This window comes from Rhinolophus ferrumequinum, chromosome 25, assembly GCF_004115265.2.
Source record: "Rhinolophus ferrumequinum isolate MPI-CBG mRhiFer1 chromosome 25, mRhiFer1_v1.p, whole genome shotgun sequence".
NCBI classification, from domain to species: Eukaryota; Metazoa; Chordata; class Mammalia; order Chiroptera; family Rhinolophidae; genus Rhinolophus; species Rhinolophus ferrumequinum.
Genome location: NC_046308.1, coordinates 34,675,175 through 34,697,876, shown reverse-complemented (window position 1 = coordinate 34,697,876; position 22,702 = coordinate 34,675,175). Strand labels below are relative to the sequence as shown.

Here is a 22,702-nt window from a genome sequence, read left to right as displayed (position 1 = left end):
ATCTGAGCTTCTTACCTACCTTCCTAGGCTTCCTTTTGTATAAGTTCTTTAAAACCCTTCTTTGATAAGTGGCATTTTCTATTTGCAGTAACAGACATATAATAAGATAATATGTTGTCACTCTTTTGCTTAGGACTTAAAACAGGTTGAAATTTACTTAACTAAAAATGCCCAGCTCTTTCCATATAAATGGTGTCTGGTTTTCCTGGCGTATACCTTTTGGCACTTTTTAGTGAAAGGGTTAGTTGCTTTATTTGATTTTTCTAACCATTCATCTTTGGATCCAAGAAAGTGTATGAAAAACTTTTAAATAAGGAACATTACCTAAGTAGAGAGAATAGCAGAAAACAGGTAAAGACAAAACAAAACAAAAAGCTGGTAACAAGGAAAGAATGATGCAAGAAAAAAATGAAGAAAAAATGATATGGCAGATTATGAAACTGTGGTCCTGCAAGTTTCACTGGCATACAGCTCACTAATAGCAGACCTATGCCTGGAACTAAGGTCACTGAATCCCTTTCCAGTGTTTTTTTCTCTAGCCTCGGCTGGAAGAAGAACGATCTGTGCCATGAGCAGTCAGGGGCATAAGTCACTGTCTGCTTGCCAATGGCCCACAGTCATTATAACATTAAGTTATATCATTGTTAGAATCTGTGAGGAAAGCACAGTTGTCTTCAAATTTAGAAAGTGAGAACTAGATGAGAGGTAGAACTTAGTGCTGTGTTAGAAAAGGGCCAGGGTTTTAGCTCTAACACCATGTCTCTTGGTGGTAGACAGTGGACTAAGGGTCCTGAGGTTTGCCAGCATCTTAGGATGTTGCAAATGATGTGTTCCCAACAAACATAGGATAGGATGTATTTGTTTCCCCTGAACATCGCTTTTAGTCCTCTTTGTAAATGAATATTCTGTATTTTGCTGGTAAAAATTATAGGTGATCAGGATATAGATTAACAGCAGTGTATATGAAAATATTGAGGTCTTTGGGCATTTTTGCTGTCTGTAAGCTTGGGGTGAATTAATAGGTTCGGGTTTCTGGCTATCATTGAAAAAAATTTTATGAGATCTTGAACTGTATTAATAGAAATAGTGTTTAGAATAAGAGGGGTGATGGTCCTGCTCTTTGTACTGGTTAAATCTAAGTTGACATGTTCTATAATTCAATTTCAATGACAACTCTTCAGAGAAATGTTGACAAAGCTAAATATATTCATAGGAGAGCAACTAGATGGGATTACAGGCAGGGAGCGGCTGAGGGACCTGGGGTGTTTAGCTGGAGAAGGGAAGAGTTCATGTGGAATAGGCTTTCTAGCTAAATTCACATATATGAAGGACTTTCAAAAGAAAGAAGAATTGGGTTTATTTGTCATCAAGAGTACCAATTTAGACCAGTGGGTGGGAATTGCAAGGCCACAAATTTTGGCCAGCTGAAGAAAAACCATATTGAGGTCTGCCTAAAATAGAGGGACTTGCCTGAGAACACGTCTCTGGTCATTGGAGGTGTTCACGAAGAAGCTGGACATCTTGTCATGAGTCCATGTGTGGAGACAATCCCACAGTTGGATGGCCTTGACAGTTCTCTCCCAGATTCCATGATTCCAAAAGTTATTAGTCTTACTTCCCAGGCAAGTTCTAGGCTTGAAGTCTCAAACAAGTTAGCCTTTGTGTTCTCATCAGGATAGAGCACATGGATTCCAGAAACTGTCTTGGACAGCATTATAGCCCAAGTGGTACAATTTATTGAAATCTTAAGTTCAGTAATTCTTTAAAAGGTAACAAAGACAGCAGTTTTGAAACATTAGGCCAAGTCATACTGAAAAACACTTGGGTCATAATGATGGTTGGCCAACATTGAGTACCATTTTGTGGTAGTGCTGCTGGGCACTGGGGTGATAGTTAAGACAGGCCATTCCTCAGGCCCCTCCAGCTTAGTAGGGGAGATAGACACCTGAACAGTTGGTTTCAATGGGATATAACAATTCCTGAAATAGAAGTGTGCATCGGGTAACATGGAAGTACTGGGGTGGAGCCACTTAGCTCAACCTGGGTGTTTTGGAACGGCCTCCTAGAGAAATTGAAGTCAAAGAGTTGTAGAATGTGATCAAGTTCCCTTGCTTGATATATAAGTGTAGTTAGATGTGGGCTAGAGGTGATGACCCTCTGAAGTTATTTTCACTAATAGGAGACACTGAAAACTTGTCTCAAATGAATAAATTTCAGAAGAATAGCAACTGTTCTTTTTTCTTCTATGTCTTTTTAAAATATTTATTACAGTAGATAATTCACCATCTGCTTATGCCAGAAGAATTACAATGTTTTTATTACTGGAGGAGCTTAGCTATTACAGATATCACATAAATTCGGGCACTCGATCTTCCCAAATATATGCCCTTTTCATTTATAGGGTAAATGTAAAAAGAAAGATTTCATATATATATATCCCTATGATGGCTCGGTTTTTCATGGTTTATGGTTTGTACATTTGAGGATCATAGAGTTTCTTGAGAAAATTGTGTTTCCTGAGTAGTTTGATAGACCTGTGGGATTCTTCAGAGATGACCTTTAACTTGCCATAGGAATTACTAAAGGAAGTGTGCGGGGATGTCCTGTCCACCTGTGTACACTGCCTCTCCAACATCGTTCTGAAGGAAGATGGAGCCGGGAATATGGATGAAGACCTGTTGGTAAGTAACTATTCTCTTCTCTTCCTCTATATCTGTTGGGGTTTTTTAAAGATGACTTTGTCATGTGCATTTCTAATACTATTAGCAAGAAAAGGATTTTCCTAGCCTAGAGTTTATTCTTTTTGTAGAAAAAAGTTAATTTTTTTTTTATTTTTATTGGAGAATATTGGGGAACAGTGTGTTTCTCCAGGGCCCATCAGCTCCAAGTCGTTGTCCTTCAGTCTAGCTGTAGAAGGCGCAGCTCAGCTCCAAGTCCAGTCGCCATTTTCAATCTTTAGTTGCAGGAGGTGCAGCCCACCATCCCACCACCATCCCATGTGGGAATTGAACCGGCAACCTTGTTGTTGAGAGCTCGCACTCTAATCAACTGAGGCATCCGGCCCCCCAAAAAAAATTTTTATTGATGACCTGTTCATTTTTCTCTCATGTACTTATTATCTGGGTGGGGGGAAACTTTATGGTATACACTTCCTCCAGGTAGATCCTATGAGATACTTGATCCAATAGGGAGAACAATATGTGTTGTGAGCTTGGTAGAGTCAGGCTTAGAAATAATAAAGCAAGAAAGTAAAGTGAGTGTACTCTTTGTTCTTTTGAATCTTTGATTTTTTTAACTTATAACGTCTGCTGAACTTTCTGAATATCAGACTATAGAACTAGGGCAGGGGCATCCAAACTTTTTTCAACGTTTTTCACCAAGGGCCATATGTGGTAAAATACACAAACAGCCGAGCCACTCACTCGAGGTAAAGTACGTTTTGCCTCACCTGGGTTATTTAAGTAAACTAAATGTATTTTTGGAATTTGCAGCGGGCCAATTAACAATGGATCATGGGCCACAGTTTGCCCGTGAGTCGCAGTTTGGACACCCCTGAACTAGGGAATAGTGCTGAGAGTTCCTAAAGTACTGTATAAAATATGAGATATTTGAACATTGAAAACACAAATGACTTTGGAGCAGCAAGAGTGTCTGACATGGCATCCTTGATTTTGAAATTGTGTCACTGCCAGAGATTACTGTGAGCCAATAAATATGGAGATGGTGTTCTGATTCAAGTGGCAGACCGTCAACAAAATATGATGTGGTAATTCTGATTCCAACATCTGAGACTATTCAATAAAGAAAATAGTGATGTCATCAAAATGGCAGCTTGAGGTGAGCCTCTGTAAATCTCCCATGGAATTTACAACTAATCGAACAACTGTAACTCCATAAAGGACTCCCTGTACAGCAGACAGGCAAGACGAAGAGGCCCACTACTGAAATCACCTAAAGGTGGGCAAATCACGTGCGGTGGGGAGGAGGGAAGGGAGAAGTGCGGAGACGGAGCCGCATGGGCGCATGATGCAGACCTAGCTCAGTGCTCCGAGCTTGCTGCATCTCGGAACTACTGCAGCTGCGGGACAGGGAAGAACTCAGACTGCTAGGGCTCTGTTTATGGCCCACAGGGCTGAGGGGACAGCATATAACAGGGCTGAACCGAACGCTCACGGCAGAGACCTCGGAGAAAAGACTGAGGGAAGAAGTCTGAAAACGGTGGTTTAAGCCCTCACTGCCACAGAGAACGGAAGCCTTAGGCACTGAGACTAGCCGCTTCCTCCCTACCCTCCCAGAGCTCGCCCTGCCCCCACCTTCCCGGTGCTGGAAGTGGAACAGTAGCAGTGTCAGATCAAAAGAACAGAATATTTGCTGTTCTTAGAACTGTGGACCGCAGACACATATTCGCAGCCCAACTAGTTCCGGCAAAGGGGAGAGAGCTGTGTAAGCAGGACCGGCTGTGGTGGTGGTCACTGCCATTGCTCTGGGCCACCTCTCACAACTCACCCCACCCTTGGCCCCACCTATCTGGGTGGATCCCTGCAGGAGTAAACAGAACTACTGAAACATAACGGGCTCTGAACCTGGTGCAGGAAGAGCTTTGGAACTTCAAAAGCTCTCCACATACCCACACGGACACAGCACTCTGTGACCCAGGCGAACTATTAACAGAGGAGAAGCCCCTCTCCCAGGGAATCCCCCCATTGTGTGAGAAGCTGGAATAGTGCAGAGAAAACAGCACTACCATGTGAGAGAGAAAAAAAGGCTGCAGTCGGAGAGAAAATAAAACATTCTACCAACACATACTGGAAAACAAAAGAAAGACCTCTTCCTATCAACCTGTTGCAGAACCCACTCCTGTATAGGTCTAGGAAGAGAAATAATAAATCAGTAATTGCCATGAATAACCACGGCAACAAGACAGCTCAGAAAGAAAGTGAAAAGTCTCCAGAAAAGGAACTTAAAGATATGGAAATATGTGAATTCAAGATTGCAGTTCTGAAAATACTCAACAAGATGCAAGAAAACACAGAAAGATAGTTTAATGAACTCAGAAACACAATCAAAGAACAACATGAGCATTTTACGAAAGAGATTGAAATTTTAAAAAAGAACCAAATAGAATTTCTGGAGATTAAGAACTCAATAGAAGAAATTAAGAATGAAATAGCCAGCTTAGGTAGTAGAGTTGACCAGATGGAGGAAAGAATCAGTGACATCGAAGATAGAAACCTGGAAATGACACAGATGGAAAAAGAAAGAGACTTCACACTTAAAAGAAATGAAAGAATTCTCCAAGAACTTTCTGACTCCATCAGAAAGAGCAATATAACAATAATGGGCATACCAGAAGAAGAAAAAAGAGAGAAGGGAACAGAGAATATATTCAAACAAATTGTTGATGAGAACTTCCCAAACTTGTGGACAGAACTGGATCCTCGAATCCAAGAAGCAAATAGAACACCTAATTACCTTAACCCCAACAGGCCTTCTCCAAGGCACATTGTATTGAAGCTGTCTAAAATCAACGACAAAGAAAGAATCCTCAAGGCAGCCAAGCAAAAGAAGACGGTAACCTACAAAGGAAAGCCCATTAGATTATCATCAGATTTTTTTAGTGGAAACTCTACAAGCCAGGAGGGAATGGAACCAAATATTCAAACTATTGAAAAAGAGAAATTATGAGCCAAGAATAATATATCCAGCAAAGATATCCTTTAGATATGAAGGAGGAATAAAGACCTTTCCAGACATACAGAAGCTGAGGGAATTTTCTAATATATGACCTGCACTATAAGAAATACTAAAGGAGGCTATTCGGCCACCATCACCAGGGACAATTTGTGGCAACAAAACATAAAAAGGGGGACAGTAAAGGCCTGAACCGGAATATGAGAATGGAGAAAGTAAGCGTGATGAAGAAAATGGAATACTCTAAATATCAAACTTCAAAGAGGATCTAATACCAATCCTGCTCAAAGTCTTCCAAAAAATTGAAGAAGAAACAGTACTCCCTAACTCATTTTATGAGGCCAACATTACCCTGATACCAAAACCTGGTAAGGACAACACACACACAAAAAAACTACAGACCAATATCTGATGAATACAGACGCAAAAATCCTAAACAATATTCTAGCAAATCGAATACAACAATGCATTCAAAAGATTATTCATCACGACCAAGTGGGGTTCATCCCAGGGTCACAAGGATGGTTCAACATCCTCGAATCCATCAATGTGATACATCACATAAACAAAATAAAGGACAAAAATCATATGATTATATCAGTTGATGCAGAAAAAGCATTTGACAAGATACAACATCCATTTATGATTAAAACACTTAACAAACTAGGTATAGAAGGAAAGTACCTGAACATAATAAAGACCATATATTACAAGCCCTCAGCTAATCTCATAATTAATGGTGAAAAACTGAAGCCCTTTGCTCTACGTCAGGAACACATCCAGGCTCTCCCCTATCACCTCTCCTTTTCAACATAATGTTGGAAGTCCTTGCCAGAGCAACCAGGCAAGAGAAAGAAATAAAAGGCATCCAAATTGGGAATAAAGAAGTTAAATTGTCACTCTTTGCAGATGACATGATGCTATATATAGAAAACCCTAAAGACTCCACCAAAAAACTATTAGAAACAATCAACGAATACAGTAAAGTTGCTGGCTACAAAATCAACGTACAAAAGTCCATTGCATTCCTATATAGTAACAATGAAATCCCAGAAAAAGAAATACAAAAAACAATTCCTTTTACAATTGCAGCAAAAAGAATAAAATACCTAGGAATAAACTTAACCAAGGATGTGAAAGATCCATATGCTGAAAACTATAAGACATTTTTAAAAGAAATTGAAGAAGACACAAAGAAATGGAAAGACATTCCGTGCTCATGGATTGGAAGACTTAACATAGTTACAATGGCCATATTACCCAAAGCAATATACAGGTTTAATGCAATCCCCATCAAAATCCCAATGGCATTTTTTAAAGAAATAGAACAAAAAATCATCAGATTTGTTTGGAACCACAAAAGACCCCGAATAGCCAAAGCAATCTTAAGAAAAAAGAACAATATTAGAGGTATCACACTCCCTGACTTTAGCTTGTGCTACAGGGCTACAGTAATCAAAACAGCATGCTATTGGTGGAAAAAGAGACACATAGACCAATGGAATAGAAATGAGAACCCAGAAATAAAACCACATAAATATGGACAGATAATTTCTGACAAAGAAGCAAAAAACATACAATGGAGAAAAGACATCCTCTTCAATAAATGGTGCTGGGAGAATTGGATAGCCACTCTCAAAAGAATGAAACTGGACTGCTATCTGTCACCATGTACCAAAATTAATTCAAAATGGATCAAAGACTTAAGCATAAGACCTAAAACAATAAAATGCGTAGAAGAAAATGTAAAATGCATAGGAGAAAACATAGGTACTAAATTTATGGACCTTGGGTTCAAAGAGCATTTTATGAATTTGACTCCAAAGGCATGGGATGTAAAAGCTAAAAGAAACGAATGGGACTATATGAAACTTAAAAGCTTCTGCACAGCAAAAGAAACCATCGACAAAATAAAGAGGCAACCCACTGAATGGGAGAAGATTTTTGCAAACAGTGCCTCCGATAAAGGGCTAATATCCAAAATATACAGCGAACTCATGAAACTCAACAACAAAAAAACAACCCAATTGTAAAATGGGCAGATGACTTGAAGAGACATTTCTCCAAAGAGGACATACAAATAGCAAATAGACATACGAAAAAATGCTCAGCGTCACTAAGCATCAGAGAAATGCAAATAAAAACCACAATGAGATAACACCTCACTCCAGTCAGAATGGCTATCATCAGTAAGAGAAATAGTAACAAGTGTAGAGGCTGTGGAGAAAAAGGAACCCTCATACACTGTTGGTGGGAATGCAGACTGGTGCAGCCGCTATGGAAGGCAGTGTGGAGGTTCCTCATAAAATTATGAGTAGAATTACCATATGACCCAGCAATCCCTCTCCTGGGTATCTACCAAAAATATCTGAAAACATTTAGCCATAAAGACACGTGTGCTCCAATGTTCATTGCAGCTTTATTTAAGGTGGCCAAGACATGGAAACAACCAAAATGTCTTTCGATAGATGAATGGATAAAGAAGTTGTTGTATATATACTCAATGGAATACTATTTGGCGGTAAGAAAAGATGATATAGGAGCATTTGTGACAACATGGATGTATCTTGAGATTATAATGCTAAGCGAAATAAGTCAGACAGAAAAGGCAGAGAACCGTATGATTTCACTGATATGTGGTATGTAAACCAAAAACAACAAAAGAACAAGACAAACAAATGAGAAACAAAAACTCATAGACACAGACAACAGTTTAGTGGTTACCAGAGGGTAAGGGGGGAGGGAGGTGGTAGATGAGGGTAAAGATAAAATATATGGTGATGGAAGGAGAACTGACTCTGGGTGGTGAACACACAATGTGATTTATAGATGATGTAATACAGAATTGTACACCTGAAACCTATGTAATTTTACTAACAGTTGTCACCCCAATAAATTTTAAAAAAAGAAATATTTAAAAAAAAAAGATCACAGTGAGCTTATTTTTTATTCCGTTCAGTATAGGCCATTATTTAATCAAAATTGGCTATATCCCTTATCTATGTGATAATTAGTAGAGAACCTCTCTCTGTGTTCGGTTCCTGCTTTGTTACCTGGCACTTGTACATAGTGATGGAAGAAAATGTTTAGGTTTGTTAGAAGACAAGACTGCCTGTGCCTGAGACATTAATAAGCACATGGTTCAGTAATAAAAATATCATTATTATCAAAGAGAATCCGGACGTTCTAGGTCAGAGGGCCATGATGTGTAGAATGGCCGTGGCCCCAGGTTTTCCACAGGGTTTTGCTTTTCTCATTGGTCTGGGCAGTCACCTCCCAAACTGAGAAAAATGCTTATTATGATCAGTGAGCATTTCCCCCTACGATTTTTTTTCACTGTTAAATATGTCACCAAAATCTACTCCTTGGTCAAAATACATATGGACATTTACCCTATGTATATTGTTTACTTCATTCTTCTTGAAGTAGAATTTAAATATTCCTTTAATCCACTAACAGATAGAGTATGTTCAAGATTTTTAAAATACACATACACTTCTATTGGCTTTCTTACTTTAAAATAAGCCTTTATTTAACATTTTACTATTTGGCTTCACCCCTGCATTTTGGGAATTAAAAAAAAGTGTTACTTACCTGTTAAGCAGTATGTCCTTGATAAACACACAGTCGTGGCAGCTTTGAGGAATCAGCACTTTTAAGTTTTTGGTGGGAGTCTAAATAGTAAACTAATGTGGAGGACAATTTGGAAATAATGTTTTAAAAGGTGCAACAGTTTATATGCTCTTTTACCTTGATGTCATTTCTAAGGAAGTAGAACTTATCCAAAGGTACAAAGGGGGTGTGTGAGCACTAATGCAAACAATAGCAAAGAATTAAACACAATGTAAATGTTCATTAATAGTGAAATAATGCAATGAATTATGATGACATCCCTAGTTTTTAACATACCGTAGTAGCCATTAAGCATAGTTATTGTATATTGACACAAAAGGATGCCTAATATTGGAAGTAATAATTGCAAACTTCAAAATAACATGATTGGTAAGTGTATAAGAAAAGCAAACATAAAACCACATGATTATAAATATACTTTAAAAAGAAAATAATACACAAAAACAATAATGATACCTTTGCGTGGTGAGATTATAAGGTAATTCTGTATCCCCCTTTACCCACAATAATCATGGTTTACACCTGTTATCACAGCATAATTACTACAAGCACCCCCTTTTACCTGTAGAAGTATCTAGATGTAGGTGATAAAATCATCCAGTCACCCTAATTTTAGATGAATTGTGTTAAGTAGTGACTGAATTTTTACAATGGCTGTGTATTTTTGTGGGAAAAATACAGATCTTTTAAATTGAGGGGACAAAAAAAAGTACTCTATTGATGTGTCCTTAATCTAGCTAGAGTTGATTTTTCTTTTGCCTTATTTTTACTGCAAAACCAATTTTCTTTGCAGGTGAAGTATATTTTCACCTTAGGAGATATAGCCCAACTCTGTCCAGCCAGCGTGGAGAAGCGAGCCTTCCTTCTGATTCAGTCCATTCTAGCTTCTTCTCCTGATGCAGATCATTGTAAGGCACTTAAAATTATCCTCTGCACATTCCGTCTTAAGGCTAGGTTAGCCCCTGAAGTACTGTAAATATGCAATTTTCCTTTTCCTATAGTAACATCCTCTCAAGGTAGGAGTGAAGCCCCAGCCTCTCAACCAGTTCCCCAGGTCAGAGGCTCTGTCATGCCTTCTGCGATTAGAGCACATGCCATCATTACGCTGGGTAAGTAAGAACAGTGTGTGGGGAGAGTGGAGCTTGTGCAGTCGAGTTCTGTGGGTAAATAAGCCAGCCTGTATACGCTGAGCTTACGTTTCCTCTAGCTCTTGCGGGTTTTGGATGCAGATCTGGTAGGAGCACCCAACTCTTCGGGCACACCAGAGTGCTGGTAATGAGAGCCTTTGGGCTGGCAATTGCCCGGGATGATCAGACTCAAGGCACTCCCTGTAGGGAGCTTCTGTTTTTTTATGTTAATTTGTTACAATTATACCTGTTTCTGTGGGTTTTTTTATACTCATAATGTATCACCATGAAGTCTATTCATCAAGAACTATATGCCGGGTACTACTCTGAGTTCTGGGAATGAAAAAATAAACCTGCAGTCCAGTTCATAAAAGGAGATGGTTTGCTTAATGCTTTCCAGAACTGGTAGATGAGCTTAGTAAGCATATTTCTTCATGAACTCAAATTGGTGTTAATCTTGAAAACATTGACCTCTATATTATAATTTGATTTTTTTTCTTTAGTGTGATTGTGTATTTTATGCTGGATAAGAGTTATGAACGTTTTTTGTATTAATAATAACTTTTATTTTTTTAAACCTCAGAACTGTAAATAAGAGCAAAACATTCTCCAGGGCACGCACACGTGCACACATACACATACACACATGCACACCCCACAAACAAAACTCAACAACAACCTTCTTTCTCTTCTGAACAAGAAATAAAATAAAGGAGATGATCATTCTTTTCTAATTACCTAGGTCAGATTTGAAGTTCATTATTAGTTTTATTGGTCATTTTCCGGTAAGTAGACAACTCCAAAATTCAAATGTTGACTTTAAAAAGAAGATAATTTTACCGCAGTGAAGGAAGATCTCATGGTATATATCTCATGAAACTCTGGAGGGTGGGGGAAGCACTTTTCCTTAAGCTCTTTTGAACTTTCTAATATTTAATGTGGGTTTGTCTGCCTTTGATTTTTTTTGTGATTATTGACGTGATGTTTTAACTTTGATTAAATAAAATCCGTAGCAACATATCTCTGGAGAAAGGGTAGGCACAGAATTAGAATGGAACAGAATCAAGACATCTCACTGCCTTCTGTAACAGGTAAGCTGTGCTTACAGCATGAGGATCTTGCAAAGAAGAGCATCCCGACCCTTGTACGAGAGCTTGAGGTGTGCGATGACATGGCTGTTCGCAACAATGTTGTAATTGTTATGTGTGACCTTTGTATCCGGTACACTGTCATGGTGGATAAGTACATTCCCAATATCTCCATGTGTCTGAAGGATTCAGATCCATTCATCCGAAAGCAAACGCTCATCTTGCTTACCAATCTCTTGCAGGTTTGTATGAGAATTAGACCTGTCATTTTTTTTCCCCCTCCAACATTGTTTCTGGTTTAAAGAAATATTTGAGTAGTTTAGGAAATGTGATGCTTTGCAGTAGAATCTGAAAGTAATTAACCTCATCTCTGGTTTAAAATAATCACTCTAACAATGTTCTGTACAGCCTTTTGAACAGATCATTACTTCCTAATATTTGTTTTGGGTGTTTGTTCAGATATCCTGTCAAACAGTGTAAAGTTTCATTTTTGCAAATAAGCACCATGTAGAGAAAAGCACACTCAGTAGATGAGTAGTTCTAGTTCTGGTTCTCTTTCTCCTTGACTTTGAACAGGTCAGTATTTCTCACACGTAACTGCTTCATTTGTATTAGGTTGGTGCAAAAGTAATTGTGGTTTAAAAGGTTAAATAATTGCAAAAACTGCAATTACTTTTGCACCAACCTAATAAAATGAGGACCATAATATTTTCTCTGACCATAATATTTTCCCTGGCTATCTCACAGAGTTGCTCTGCGAGTCCAATGAGATATTTTAGTGTGTGAAAGAACTTAGTGAACTGTGGAGCTCTGCAGAGCATTAGACACTTTTAGTTAACATTAGAGCAAATGTTTAGCCTATAATGAGGGGGGAATAATATTTGATGTTCAAAAAGAGGCATTTAACGAAGATGTACATCTATTCTAGTATGTTCCATATACTCATTTTTTTGTACATTATGTACCTAATGAAGGAACCAGTGGTACTCTTCCTTTAAAGCCATCTGCTCTGAGTCATTTCCTAATACAGTAGAAGATCTGATGCTGTTCTACCCACATATTCCTCCACTTCTCTTTGTGACTAACAATTGTTATGTGCTTTCAAGATGGTTGGGAATCGAGTGCTAACAAACTGCTAATGTGCCACAGACAGACTTGAACAGCTCTCAGGTGTGATACAACAAAAGAAAGTTAACAGTTGGTTATATGACTGAATACCTTTAAGCTTTAAATATTAAAAGTACTCCTTAACCATGTCATTTCTCTTTGTACAGGAAGAGTTTGTGAAGTGGAAGGGCTCTCTGTTCTTTCGGTTTGTCAGCACTCTGATTGATTCCCACCCAGACGTTGCCAGGTAAATCCTTTCCCTCACATGTCAAGCAGCTGAATGATTTACCTAATTTCTAGTCTACGTTAGATCTCTCTTCTTTAAAACTGGTTTGGCGCTGAGTCACTTAGGATGCAGTGAGCTTTTGGCAGTTGCCAGAAAATTAGCAGATTTTAAAATACTCAGCTATTTAAAATACTAATACCATTAAAATACTAAGCTATATAACAAAGCTTTATTTTGCATGTAAGTTAAGAAAGATACACTCATTCAGATTCACCATTAAATAATCTCAGCATTGGTCACATTCACTAACAATGTTCACTCTTCCTAAAGCAGTAATAAAGAGCAGTATATGCCTTTGTCATGGTAAACTACAGAATAGTAGCCATTAGCCGTTGACTTAACTATGTTGATTTCTAAACCAATAAAATGTGAGTTTTGATAGAGTTCAGACTTTCTTTTAAGTGCAGAAGTTGTAAGAAAAAATTCTGGGAATTAAGACAGAATCACACGGTATGAAATAGAGTATACAAATTACAAGGATTCTTGGAAATGGCTGTTTCTTAAAAATTGGAAGGGAATTGCTTTGCCACATCTTAATTCCTGTCATTCAATAATTTTTTTAAAGATTTCTTTTCAAGGCGTTGATAAATGACCTCACAGAATTTGCCAAACTAGATTATGTTGTATGAATAATTCTTTTTAAATCAAATCTGCAGTTGGAAAATAGAATATTGAATGCCATGGCAAAAGCTACCACGATTGGGAAAAGGCCTTTATAGAGTTCATTAACTATAAATAGCTTATAATAATGGGCCCCTCTGGTTCTAAATATAGTCACCAGTGACTTACTCTGAGTTCCATGAAAGACTTTTTGTTTGGTTTCCTTTGGGTATAATTTTCCAAGGAGGAACATTTTACATAATAAACTAGTAGAGGTTAGAATTCTAGTTAATACCGTCTAGTGTCAGAAGCAAAAAGGTAAGGCTGTTACTTTTTCTTTGTTTATATCATTGGGAAAGAGACCAAGATAGCTGTGCCGCGCCCTCTTACCTTTACACTGTTGCCGTTAAGACTGGCTCTCATAGCTTTTCATGTGTGTAGCCCAGGAGCAGGCACAATTAGAAGTGCTTGGAAAGCTTTCAGATGATGAGCCTGGGTGGCAAGATTGGTTATTTAACTTGAAGTTCTGTGTTTTCCCCGCTTTTGTCAGCTCCTGGACAAGTATGTTAAAAAGAGCATTGATTTGTATGTAAAGTATACACCGAACCTGTTGTACAGGTGATCAGAGTATGAATCAAAGAAATTAAAAGGACAGGTGTTTACATTATAAGATTATCAGTGCCTCTTGTAGCATTTTAATACTCTCCCCTTCAATCGTTCCGTTTTTATCTCTGCAATCTGAGTGTGTTTAAACCATGATTCAAGTGTGGATCGTGATTTTCAGTTTTGCTGTCATTTGAATTAGTGTGTTCCCCTATTTTTAGGCCAATGGTCAGGCCTGTCTGCTTACATTAGACACATTAATTTTCCACATGTATCTGCTAATACAGATTTTCCAAAGAGGCTGCAGTGGCTAAACTTATTGAATTTATTTTTGGTCCAAGTGGATTTCCTGAAGATTCTGGCACGAGCAAATTTGCATGACATTTTTAAATGGTCTTAGGGTGATAAACCCAAAACTTGGGGGCTACAAAATTGTATGATGTATTTTCCCCTCTGCCCACTAGGTGGTGTCCTTGTAGTACAGTAATCACAGGGTAAAAGCCAGACAACCAGTGGATTATTTCCATTTAACTGGGCAAATGCTGCAGAAGTGTAAGGAGGCAGGGGCCAGAGAGGTTCATGGCAAGAAAGTGACTGAAATAATAGACCATTGAGATAGAGAAGGAAGTAAAGACAGAGATGGCTTGGTTTGGAAGAAGAGGAAGTAGCTGAGGATCTAGAGGGCCTAGTGAAGTTGTAGAACAAGTCAGAAAGCTGGAAGGATAGGTGGGTATGGTCATAAAGTGGGTTATTTGATATGGTATAGGGACGTGGTCCAGGATGTGCCTGCAGGGTGGCAACACAGTATAAATATGAGGGTCACTGGAGTCAAGGAAGTCAAGAAAAAAGAAAGTTAGGGGCTAAATGAGCTCATCTGTGTGGACATTGAAGATGCTCTGAGAGGTTCTCTTAGTCCGTTCAGGCGGATAACAGAATACCACAGACTGGGTGGCTTATAAACAAATCTATTGCTCACAGACTGGAGGCTGGGAGTCTGAGATCAGGGTGCCAGAACGGCTGCGTCCTGGTGAAAGCCCTCTTCCAGATAGCAGGCTTCTCATGATATCTATATATGGCAGAAGAGACAAGGGATCTCTCTGGGGCTTCTTTATAAGGCACTGATCCCATTCAGCAGGGCTCTCTGTCCTCCTGACCTAATAATTACCTCCCAAAGGCCCCATCTCCTTGGGGGTTAGGTTTTCAACATAGAAATTTGGGGGCAGGGGACACAAACATTCAGGTCATAGCAGTGATGTTAGGATTTGAATGGAGAAAATTGGGAAGCAATTACTAAGCAGTCGAGGACAAAATAGACAGATGGCTGGAGCGTCAAGAAAAATAAGTATTGTCATATGAAACCGGTGGAGAAGTTGTGTGTTTTTTTTAACCAGTAGATAACCCTTCCTCCCCTCTTCCCTGCATCCTCCCCAAACTGTCTTTTTCTTCAGAACACTTTTGGCAACATATTTTGTATGTGCATCTGTCTACCCACTAGCATACAAGCTTCCTGAGGGGGAGAGATTTTGCTTACTGCTATCCCCAGCACCTGAAAGAGCTCAGTGAACATTTGGTAAACGAAAAATATAAGGGGGAGAAACATGGTCTTCATACCGCGGCTATGGGATTTGAGAGAAGAGCAGCCTCCCCCGAGGGGGCTGTAAGGGCAGTGGTGTCCTTGGAGGAAAGCCAGCTCTCATTTATGAAGAAGAAGAGGTGTAGAGAGGGTAGAAGCCTGACTCATCACGGAATGTGGAATACAGAAGACACAGTAGAAAGCTTCCCGGCAGGGCAAAGGAGAGATGGGAAGTGAGATCAGGAAGAAAGAGGCATGGAACATACGGGGACGTGATAGAGGTGAGGAGGGCCAGTAGTAACAAGAGGGGCCTGGATTTCGGTGGCACCCAAAGATAACACAGATATAGGAAATAACTTGCCTCAAGTTTCAAATAGACTTCTGGTTTCAAATAGAATTCTGGTGTAAATGGGTCTGAGGCCTCAGTCCTAATCTGAGATGGACCAGATTAGGAGTATACGTCCATCCCCAGCGGCCTTTATTGAGCAGTTATCTACTTTATAATATCACTTGGCTTGGGATGACATCTGAAATAAGTCAGGTTTTTATGTTGCCTACTAAGTCTGAAAACGGAAGTGAACAGACTGCTCTTCCCCAGTGGCCTCGTAGGGCTGTTTGAAACCTGGATTTAGATTCTTAGTAAGAGAGTAATAATTTTTTTCTACAAAATTATTCTTACTCAGATTTAGCTGTTCTTCCTTTTATTTTCCATATAATGCAATTAATGCTGTGTAAACTCTCTAGACAGTATCCCTGAGTTGGTGGTGTGACTATGTATGATTCGTATTAATTGTCCAGAGGGATAAGGGGCAGTGAGAAAGGATACTGAGTTCTTAGTAAGATTTCTTTACAACTGTTGAAGTTTTCTATTCCAGGTACCTGAAAAGTGCTGTCTTCTGTCACTCTAAAGGACTGCTCCACGAGGCGTTACTTGGAGCATTAACTTCTTTTAACTTTTCAGCTGACAAACAAAAACAATAGTCCCTCTTCCCCAGTTTATCAAGCTAGTAGGATCTATGGGCCTTGATCCAATCAAAGCTGAAACTTGGCCTGTTAAGCCCAGCAGAGGCCACAGCAAGGTTGGTACTACATCGTATTACCCATGGACTGTGGTTTCTGGCTTCTCGTGATGCAAAAAAGCTCTTTGATTCTGCTTTCAGCCCTGACCGTATGACTTCTTTGCATTTTTTATGTTACCATTGAATTTATTTCTGTAGTTGGTTAAGCCTGTTATTCACCAAAGATAGACTGAAGTATCTCGCCCATTAGTTACTTCTTCCTATACATATTCTCAACACAACTGAGTGGATGAGCATTTGACATCAAGTCCAAGCTCAAAGCAGCCCCTCTTCTAGCAGAAGAATTATTGGATTCTATTTGATTTTACATTTTCCTATGAACAACTTCAAATCTGAGGAGAAAACTCAGGTAGCTATGAAAACTGCTGTGCCGTGGTAGGTTAACTATAATAAAATACCACAGAAGGTAAAGTTTTGTTGTTTCCTTTGGGGATGTTTTTTGTTTATTCAGTGGTTTCCTTCATTCTTTGTCACAGATAGTTTACCAAAGTAACCCTTATTTAAAAAGAACTTCATCTGATGCTGTGACCTTCTTTGCCTTTCTAACCTGAGTTACTTAAAAAAACACTGTAGAATATACTGACGACTCTCAGATCCGGCAGATGCTTCTAGCTGGCCTGAAGTAAATTTCTCCTGAGGGAATTCCCTTTATTATGCAGAGTTTATTTGTTTTGTTTTCATAATTATATCAGGCTGCTCCCTTATTTCCTAGGTTAAGGAGTGTCATTATTTGCCATGACATTTTTATCAGGATTCTTTCAACGTCATGATTTCTGAGCTACCTTCTGACCTTTCATTGATGTGTGTGCTGTGAATACAAACTGATTTGAATATTAGCCTATGGGGAAACAGCAGGGGAAGGTATACCTCCCGCAAGTCCTAATGCATTCCAAAGGTAGAATAAAATATTTGGCTTGTTCTTGCTGCTCCTCTCCAGGTGAGAGTTGAATGGTGCTCCTGTGTAGGTGGAAACTGCATTTATCTTGGAAAGGAAATGAAAACATTGGTGTGGGCAGTGTGAATGGGTCAAAGCCAGCCCTGCACCACCTTAGGTTGACCCCTGACCAAAAACCAGTGCCTTGGTGTTCTCTTGAGAACTTAGTGTCCTGATGAAACAGAAGCTGTTAGGGAGCCTGAGGTTGACCAGTCTGGCTTTTGTCCATGTTCACTTGGCTTAGGAAACCATTAGATTTTGCCCTTCAGGTTGGCATGGTGCTAATGACATCTCTGTCCCACTGTGTAGGTGCATGTTAGATGCCTCTTCTAGGTTTGGGGCACAGGAGGAAGGAGCATGCCCAGGGTTGGCTGAGGAGTCCAGAGCTCGGTGAGAGTCAGTTGCTGTCTGTGGGGGGTGCTTGCCCTGCTCACCCAAACTATGAAGCTCTGGTAATTACTCCCAATTCTTGAAAAAGTTCCAGTTACTAAAACTAGTGTTTGTTGTGGGCAAACCTCACATTGGGGGAGGGGGGTGAAATCCAAGTGTTCGTTTTCAGGTGGTCATTGTCACTGCCTCAACTTTAAAGACACGGGCCTCTGCTCGAAGGAGCGGTTTGGGGTAGGTTGGTTGTTTTCCTTCATTTGAAGTGTAGCTGAATAATGACACCTTGTTAGAATTTTGAAAGGAAACTGGGTAGAGAAAGCCTTTACACTGACCTTGGATTCATAAAGGAGGCTGTTTAGCAAGGACAGACAAAAGGAGCCAAACTCGTATTTTGCTTTTGATGTGAATGAAGCTGTTTATTGGGATAGATTTAGTATCCCTTACCCTAATTCACAGTCCCTCTGCATTGCAGAGTTCTTGGTATTATTTTTATTGGCTGTCTGCAAATAGCCAATAGTCTCCTTCTTTTGCAGTTTCGGGGAGTTTTGCCTGGCTCACCTGTTGCTGAAGAGAAATCCTGCCATGTTCTTCCAGCACTTCATTGAGTGTATTTTCCACTTCAATAATTATGAGAAGCATGAGAAGTATAACAAGTTCCCCCAATCAGAGAGGTCAGTGAGATTCCAGGGAGAGCTGGGTGAGCAGTGGGAGATGGTCAGCGGCTTTGTACGGTGGTCAGGCCCAGACCCCAGCCCACATATTCCTCGTGGGGTTGTTACTTCTCTTGGCAGGGCCATGCAAGAAAATTCACTTGTGCCAACAGAGTGCTAAGGGGAAAATGCCTTTGACAAGCACTGGTAGACTGCTTTTAGGATGCTGGGAAATGCTGTTAAAATTAAAGCCGTTTCACCCTCGCGCATGTGATGTAAAATTGTCCTGTTTCGCCATAGAGAGAAGCGGCTCTTTTCACTGAAGGGAAAGACAAACAAGGAGAAACGAATGAAAATCTACAAGTTTCTTCTAGAGCACTTCACAGATGACCAGAGATTCAATATCACTTCCAAAATCTGCCTTAGTATTTTGGGTAAGCCTGTTGTGTTTGGGATCAAATGTGCATTTGAAAATGAAATGTGTTGCTAATAGTCCAGCAGATGCTGAGCGAATGGGACCCCTTTTGGTCCTTTTTGGACATCATCTGTGCCCATGCAGACCGCTTGCAGCCCAGATGTGCCCTCCTAGCTCTATGAGGGACACCTCCCCTCTGGGGCCAGACTGTTTTTCAGAGCCGATCTTTTGTACTCTCTCTCACTCAGCGTGCTTCGCCGACGGCATCCTGCCCCTGGATATGGAAGCCAGTGAGTTACTCTCAGATACCTTTGAGGTCCTCAGCTCAAGGGAAATCAAACTTTTGGCAATGAGATCGAAACAAGATAAGGACCTCCTTATGGAAGAAGATGACATGGCCCTGGCAAATGTAGTCATGCAGGAAGCTCAGAAAAAGCTCATCTCACATGTGAGTGTGTTGCCCTCTAAGTAGGCCTGGTCACACCCTTGAAAACTAGCCGAGATCCCGATTTCATTCTTAACAGTGGCCTTCACTCACCCAGGTCCTGGTTACTCTCCATGTGTGTTTCCAGCTCCAGCTTCTCTCGTGAGCCTCAACCAGTCCCACTTGCCTGCCTAGTTGTGTCACAGGCATTTCAAACTTCCTCTGTGTCAAAGCCGAATTACTCATCCTTTCTTCCTCCTGTTCGTTGCTTTGTTCTGCACAGTCTTCTATTGTGAAGAAGAGAGCCCAGTGCTACCCAAGTCCGGAGTCTGGCGTGCCCCGCACACGGTTTCCTTTGGCCAGTGAGTCCGGAAATTGGGATTTGAATGACTTTAGGGGCAGGCCCGAGGCGCTTATACCTAGCCAGGGCTGCTCATTCTTATTTCCCACCTGAGCCCTGAAAGCTTTTGAACCCAAAGAAATAGACTGAACACATTCCACATGTCCATCTTATCTTACAAATCCATCTCTCTCACATTTTTACTGGTTCTGTGTTCATGTAAGCCTGTGCCATTTCTGGCAATTTCCTCAGCACCCTTTCTGTCTCCAGTTTCTTTTTGTTCCAGGCTGAGTACCACCTTGCTACCAGAAAAATCTTTCTTAAGTACAGATTTAATCATTTTATTCTGGTTAAAATAGACGAGAGGTAGATTGACTGCAGAGGGGAAGCAGGGAACTTTTGGGGTGATGGATTGTGGGTGATGATTTAGATTTTGGTGTTGGTTACTCAGTTTATACTTGTGTTAACTCATCAAACTGTTGACTTAACATGGGCAAATTTTATCATATAGAAGTTGTACCTCTAACAATATCTTTAATAAATAGGTTGGTGGCTTCCGCTCATCTTCTGAGTAAAATCCTGATTCTTCTTCAAGGCATACAGAACTCTTGTGTGTGTCGTGCCATCCCTACCCCATCCCTTCTCTTCCTGCTCCCCTCTCAGAACTCTCCATTCCAGACTACTGTTCATCCCTCAGATGAGGGGTGTCTCTCGTGCCTCTGCCTTTGCATGCTGCTGATCTGTGCACAGTGTCTGCTCCACCCTGTCCACCCCTTTCTGCAACCTAATTTCTTCACATCCTAAGGGTCATCTTTTCAAATAAGCCTTCCCTGGTTTATGCTATTTACCCCTTCCTTCCTAGGTATCCCTCCTCCGTGAGTTCCTTAATACCCTGCTATTTGTCACAGCATACTACACATCATAACACAGACTGCTAGTCTGGTCTAGAAGTAACTTGAAGGCAAGAATCCTTGGCTTCCTTTCTTATCCCCAGAGGTTGGCTTTGTGTCTAGTGCAGAGAAGGTGTTTGGTGATACTTGCTGAGTGAATACATTTAAGCCATTTTTTAAGACTATCCCTATATGTACCATCTACTTAGACTTGTATTTATTAAATTGTTTATTTCTTTACCTGTTGCCCTCCTAATTCAAGAACTCTGATAAGACTTTTTAGAAATGAGTGGTTTACAAGCAAGGAAAATATACTTGTGACTTTACCTGAGAAGAAAAAGAATACTTTTCAGATTCAGAATGGTAAATCTTGCATATGTGTTACTATAATGGATTGGTTTTAATTCTAAGAGATTTATCGCAAAACATTTGTGGTTAGTGATCATTCATGGTAAAGAATATGAAAGCTTGGCCAAATCAGGGACTCTATAAATACATAGCACTTTCCTAAATGTATATACAAAGTTACACACGGGAGAGAGAGAGAGAGAGAGAGAGAGAGATACCTTCATGCTTAGCCATTTTTGACTCTTGTCATTTCACCAGTAGGAATTAAAAATGTCTCTTTGGGTAGCCAGAATTGAACTCATTTTCATTCCAAAGAGAAGATGTTGAATGGAGGGACTGAATGTGTAGCCAAGGGTCGTTATGGGTTTGTGTGAAAGTTTGGAGCTTTTTGTCAAGGTATTCAATGTATCTCTACTTCCTTTTTTTTGTTTAGAAAATAAGAATAGTATTCATCTGTGTCCTACTTTACAGAGTTTTCCTAGTGTTTTGAGGTAATGCTTATAAATTCTCCAGGACAAAGGTGATGCGTCCTATACAATTCCCAGGACCGTAATCAAAACCAAAAATAAACTTACATAATGACTAGATCTGCTAGACAAAAGAACTTCATGCATCTTTCAGAACTTCATCTTTCAGAACTTCATGCATCTAAAACATGCCTTTGTGTTACTACAGGTTCAGAAGAGGAATTTCATAGAAAACATTATTCCAATTATCATCTCCCTGAAGGTTGTGCTAGAGAAGAATAAGAGCCCAGCTTTGCGGGAGCTCATGAACTATCTCAGGGTAAAAGATGAATTTGTACTTTGTGCTTGGTGTCTCCCGCAGTTCATCACTCAGGATCTTCTGGTCATTATGATGGTGTAATTTTCGGTGAATGACTAGAACTCAGAATGCCTCAAAACCAGTGTTACACTTTTTTAGAACCGAACCAGCCAGACAGGCACTTTGACTGTTGGGGAGAAGACAGAGAGCTTGACCATAGGTTCCACAGAAGCTGGTCCTTGCGTTTTTCGTACAGTTGAGTTTGTGAAGTACTGAGCATGTGTGTCCTTGATTGCCAATTATTAATAGATTCAATTTTAAAGACTTTCTCAACCAGGGTCAAGAGCAAAGTCATCACCTAAGTTTATTCTGGTGGGGAATACAGTGAATATTAGTCATTATGTTTCATTTGGGGGTATTTACCTTTAACACGGTCTCTGATCTATAAGTCGTATAAGCAGTAGACCTTGGGGAATACCTATCAGAGGCCGGGCTGCCATCACTGGTGGGGTCCTAGGCCCTGAAAAGCCTCAGTGTAGGCAGCCAGGGTATGTATACTTGTAGTGCAGACAGAAGGCCTCTGAGTTTGTGGCAGAATCTTTCAATCAGAAATAAATGCAACAGTTCTTTCCTTTCTGTTTACAATATGCTATTTTCTTCCTCAAAAAATGCTAAGGATTTTTATTTTTTTCCAAAAAGAGCTACAAGAGAATTATATTGAACATAATTTTTCAAATAGCTCTTTATCCTAAGGAAGTTAAG

General features: G+C 39.9%; 1 protein-coding gene across 2 annotated transcripts in view; it reads left to right on the top strand.

Moving 5' to 3' along the window:
* The window catches only part of NCAPD3 (non-SMC condensin II complex subunit D3), a 61,534-nt gene that overhangs the window by 30,182 nt on the left and 8,650 nt on the right, over positions 1-22,702 (top strand). Inside the window, exons 20-29 of one of the 2 annotated variants that reach the window (XM_033097174.1) lie at positions 2,574-2,681; positions 10,118-10,232; positions 10,326-10,433; positions 11,543-11,781; positions 12,814-12,893; positions 18,031-18,111; positions 18,642-18,779; positions 19,059-19,192; positions 19,422-19,621; positions 21,851-21,961. In XM_033097174.1, the coding sequence (XP_032953065.1) occupies positions 2,574-2,681; positions 10,118-10,232; positions 10,326-10,433; positions 11,543-11,781; positions 12,814-12,893; positions 18,031-18,111; positions 18,642-18,779; positions 19,059-19,192; positions 19,422-19,621; positions 21,851-21,961 (1,314 nt within the window). The remainder of the gene's footprint in view (positions 1-2,573; positions 2,682-10,117; positions 10,233-10,325; positions 10,434-11,542; positions 11,782-12,813; positions 12,894-18,030; positions 18,112-18,641; positions 18,780-19,058; positions 19,193-19,421; positions 19,622-21,850; positions 21,962-22,702) is intronic. The other variant, XM_033097176.1, reaches the window with a different exon arrangement.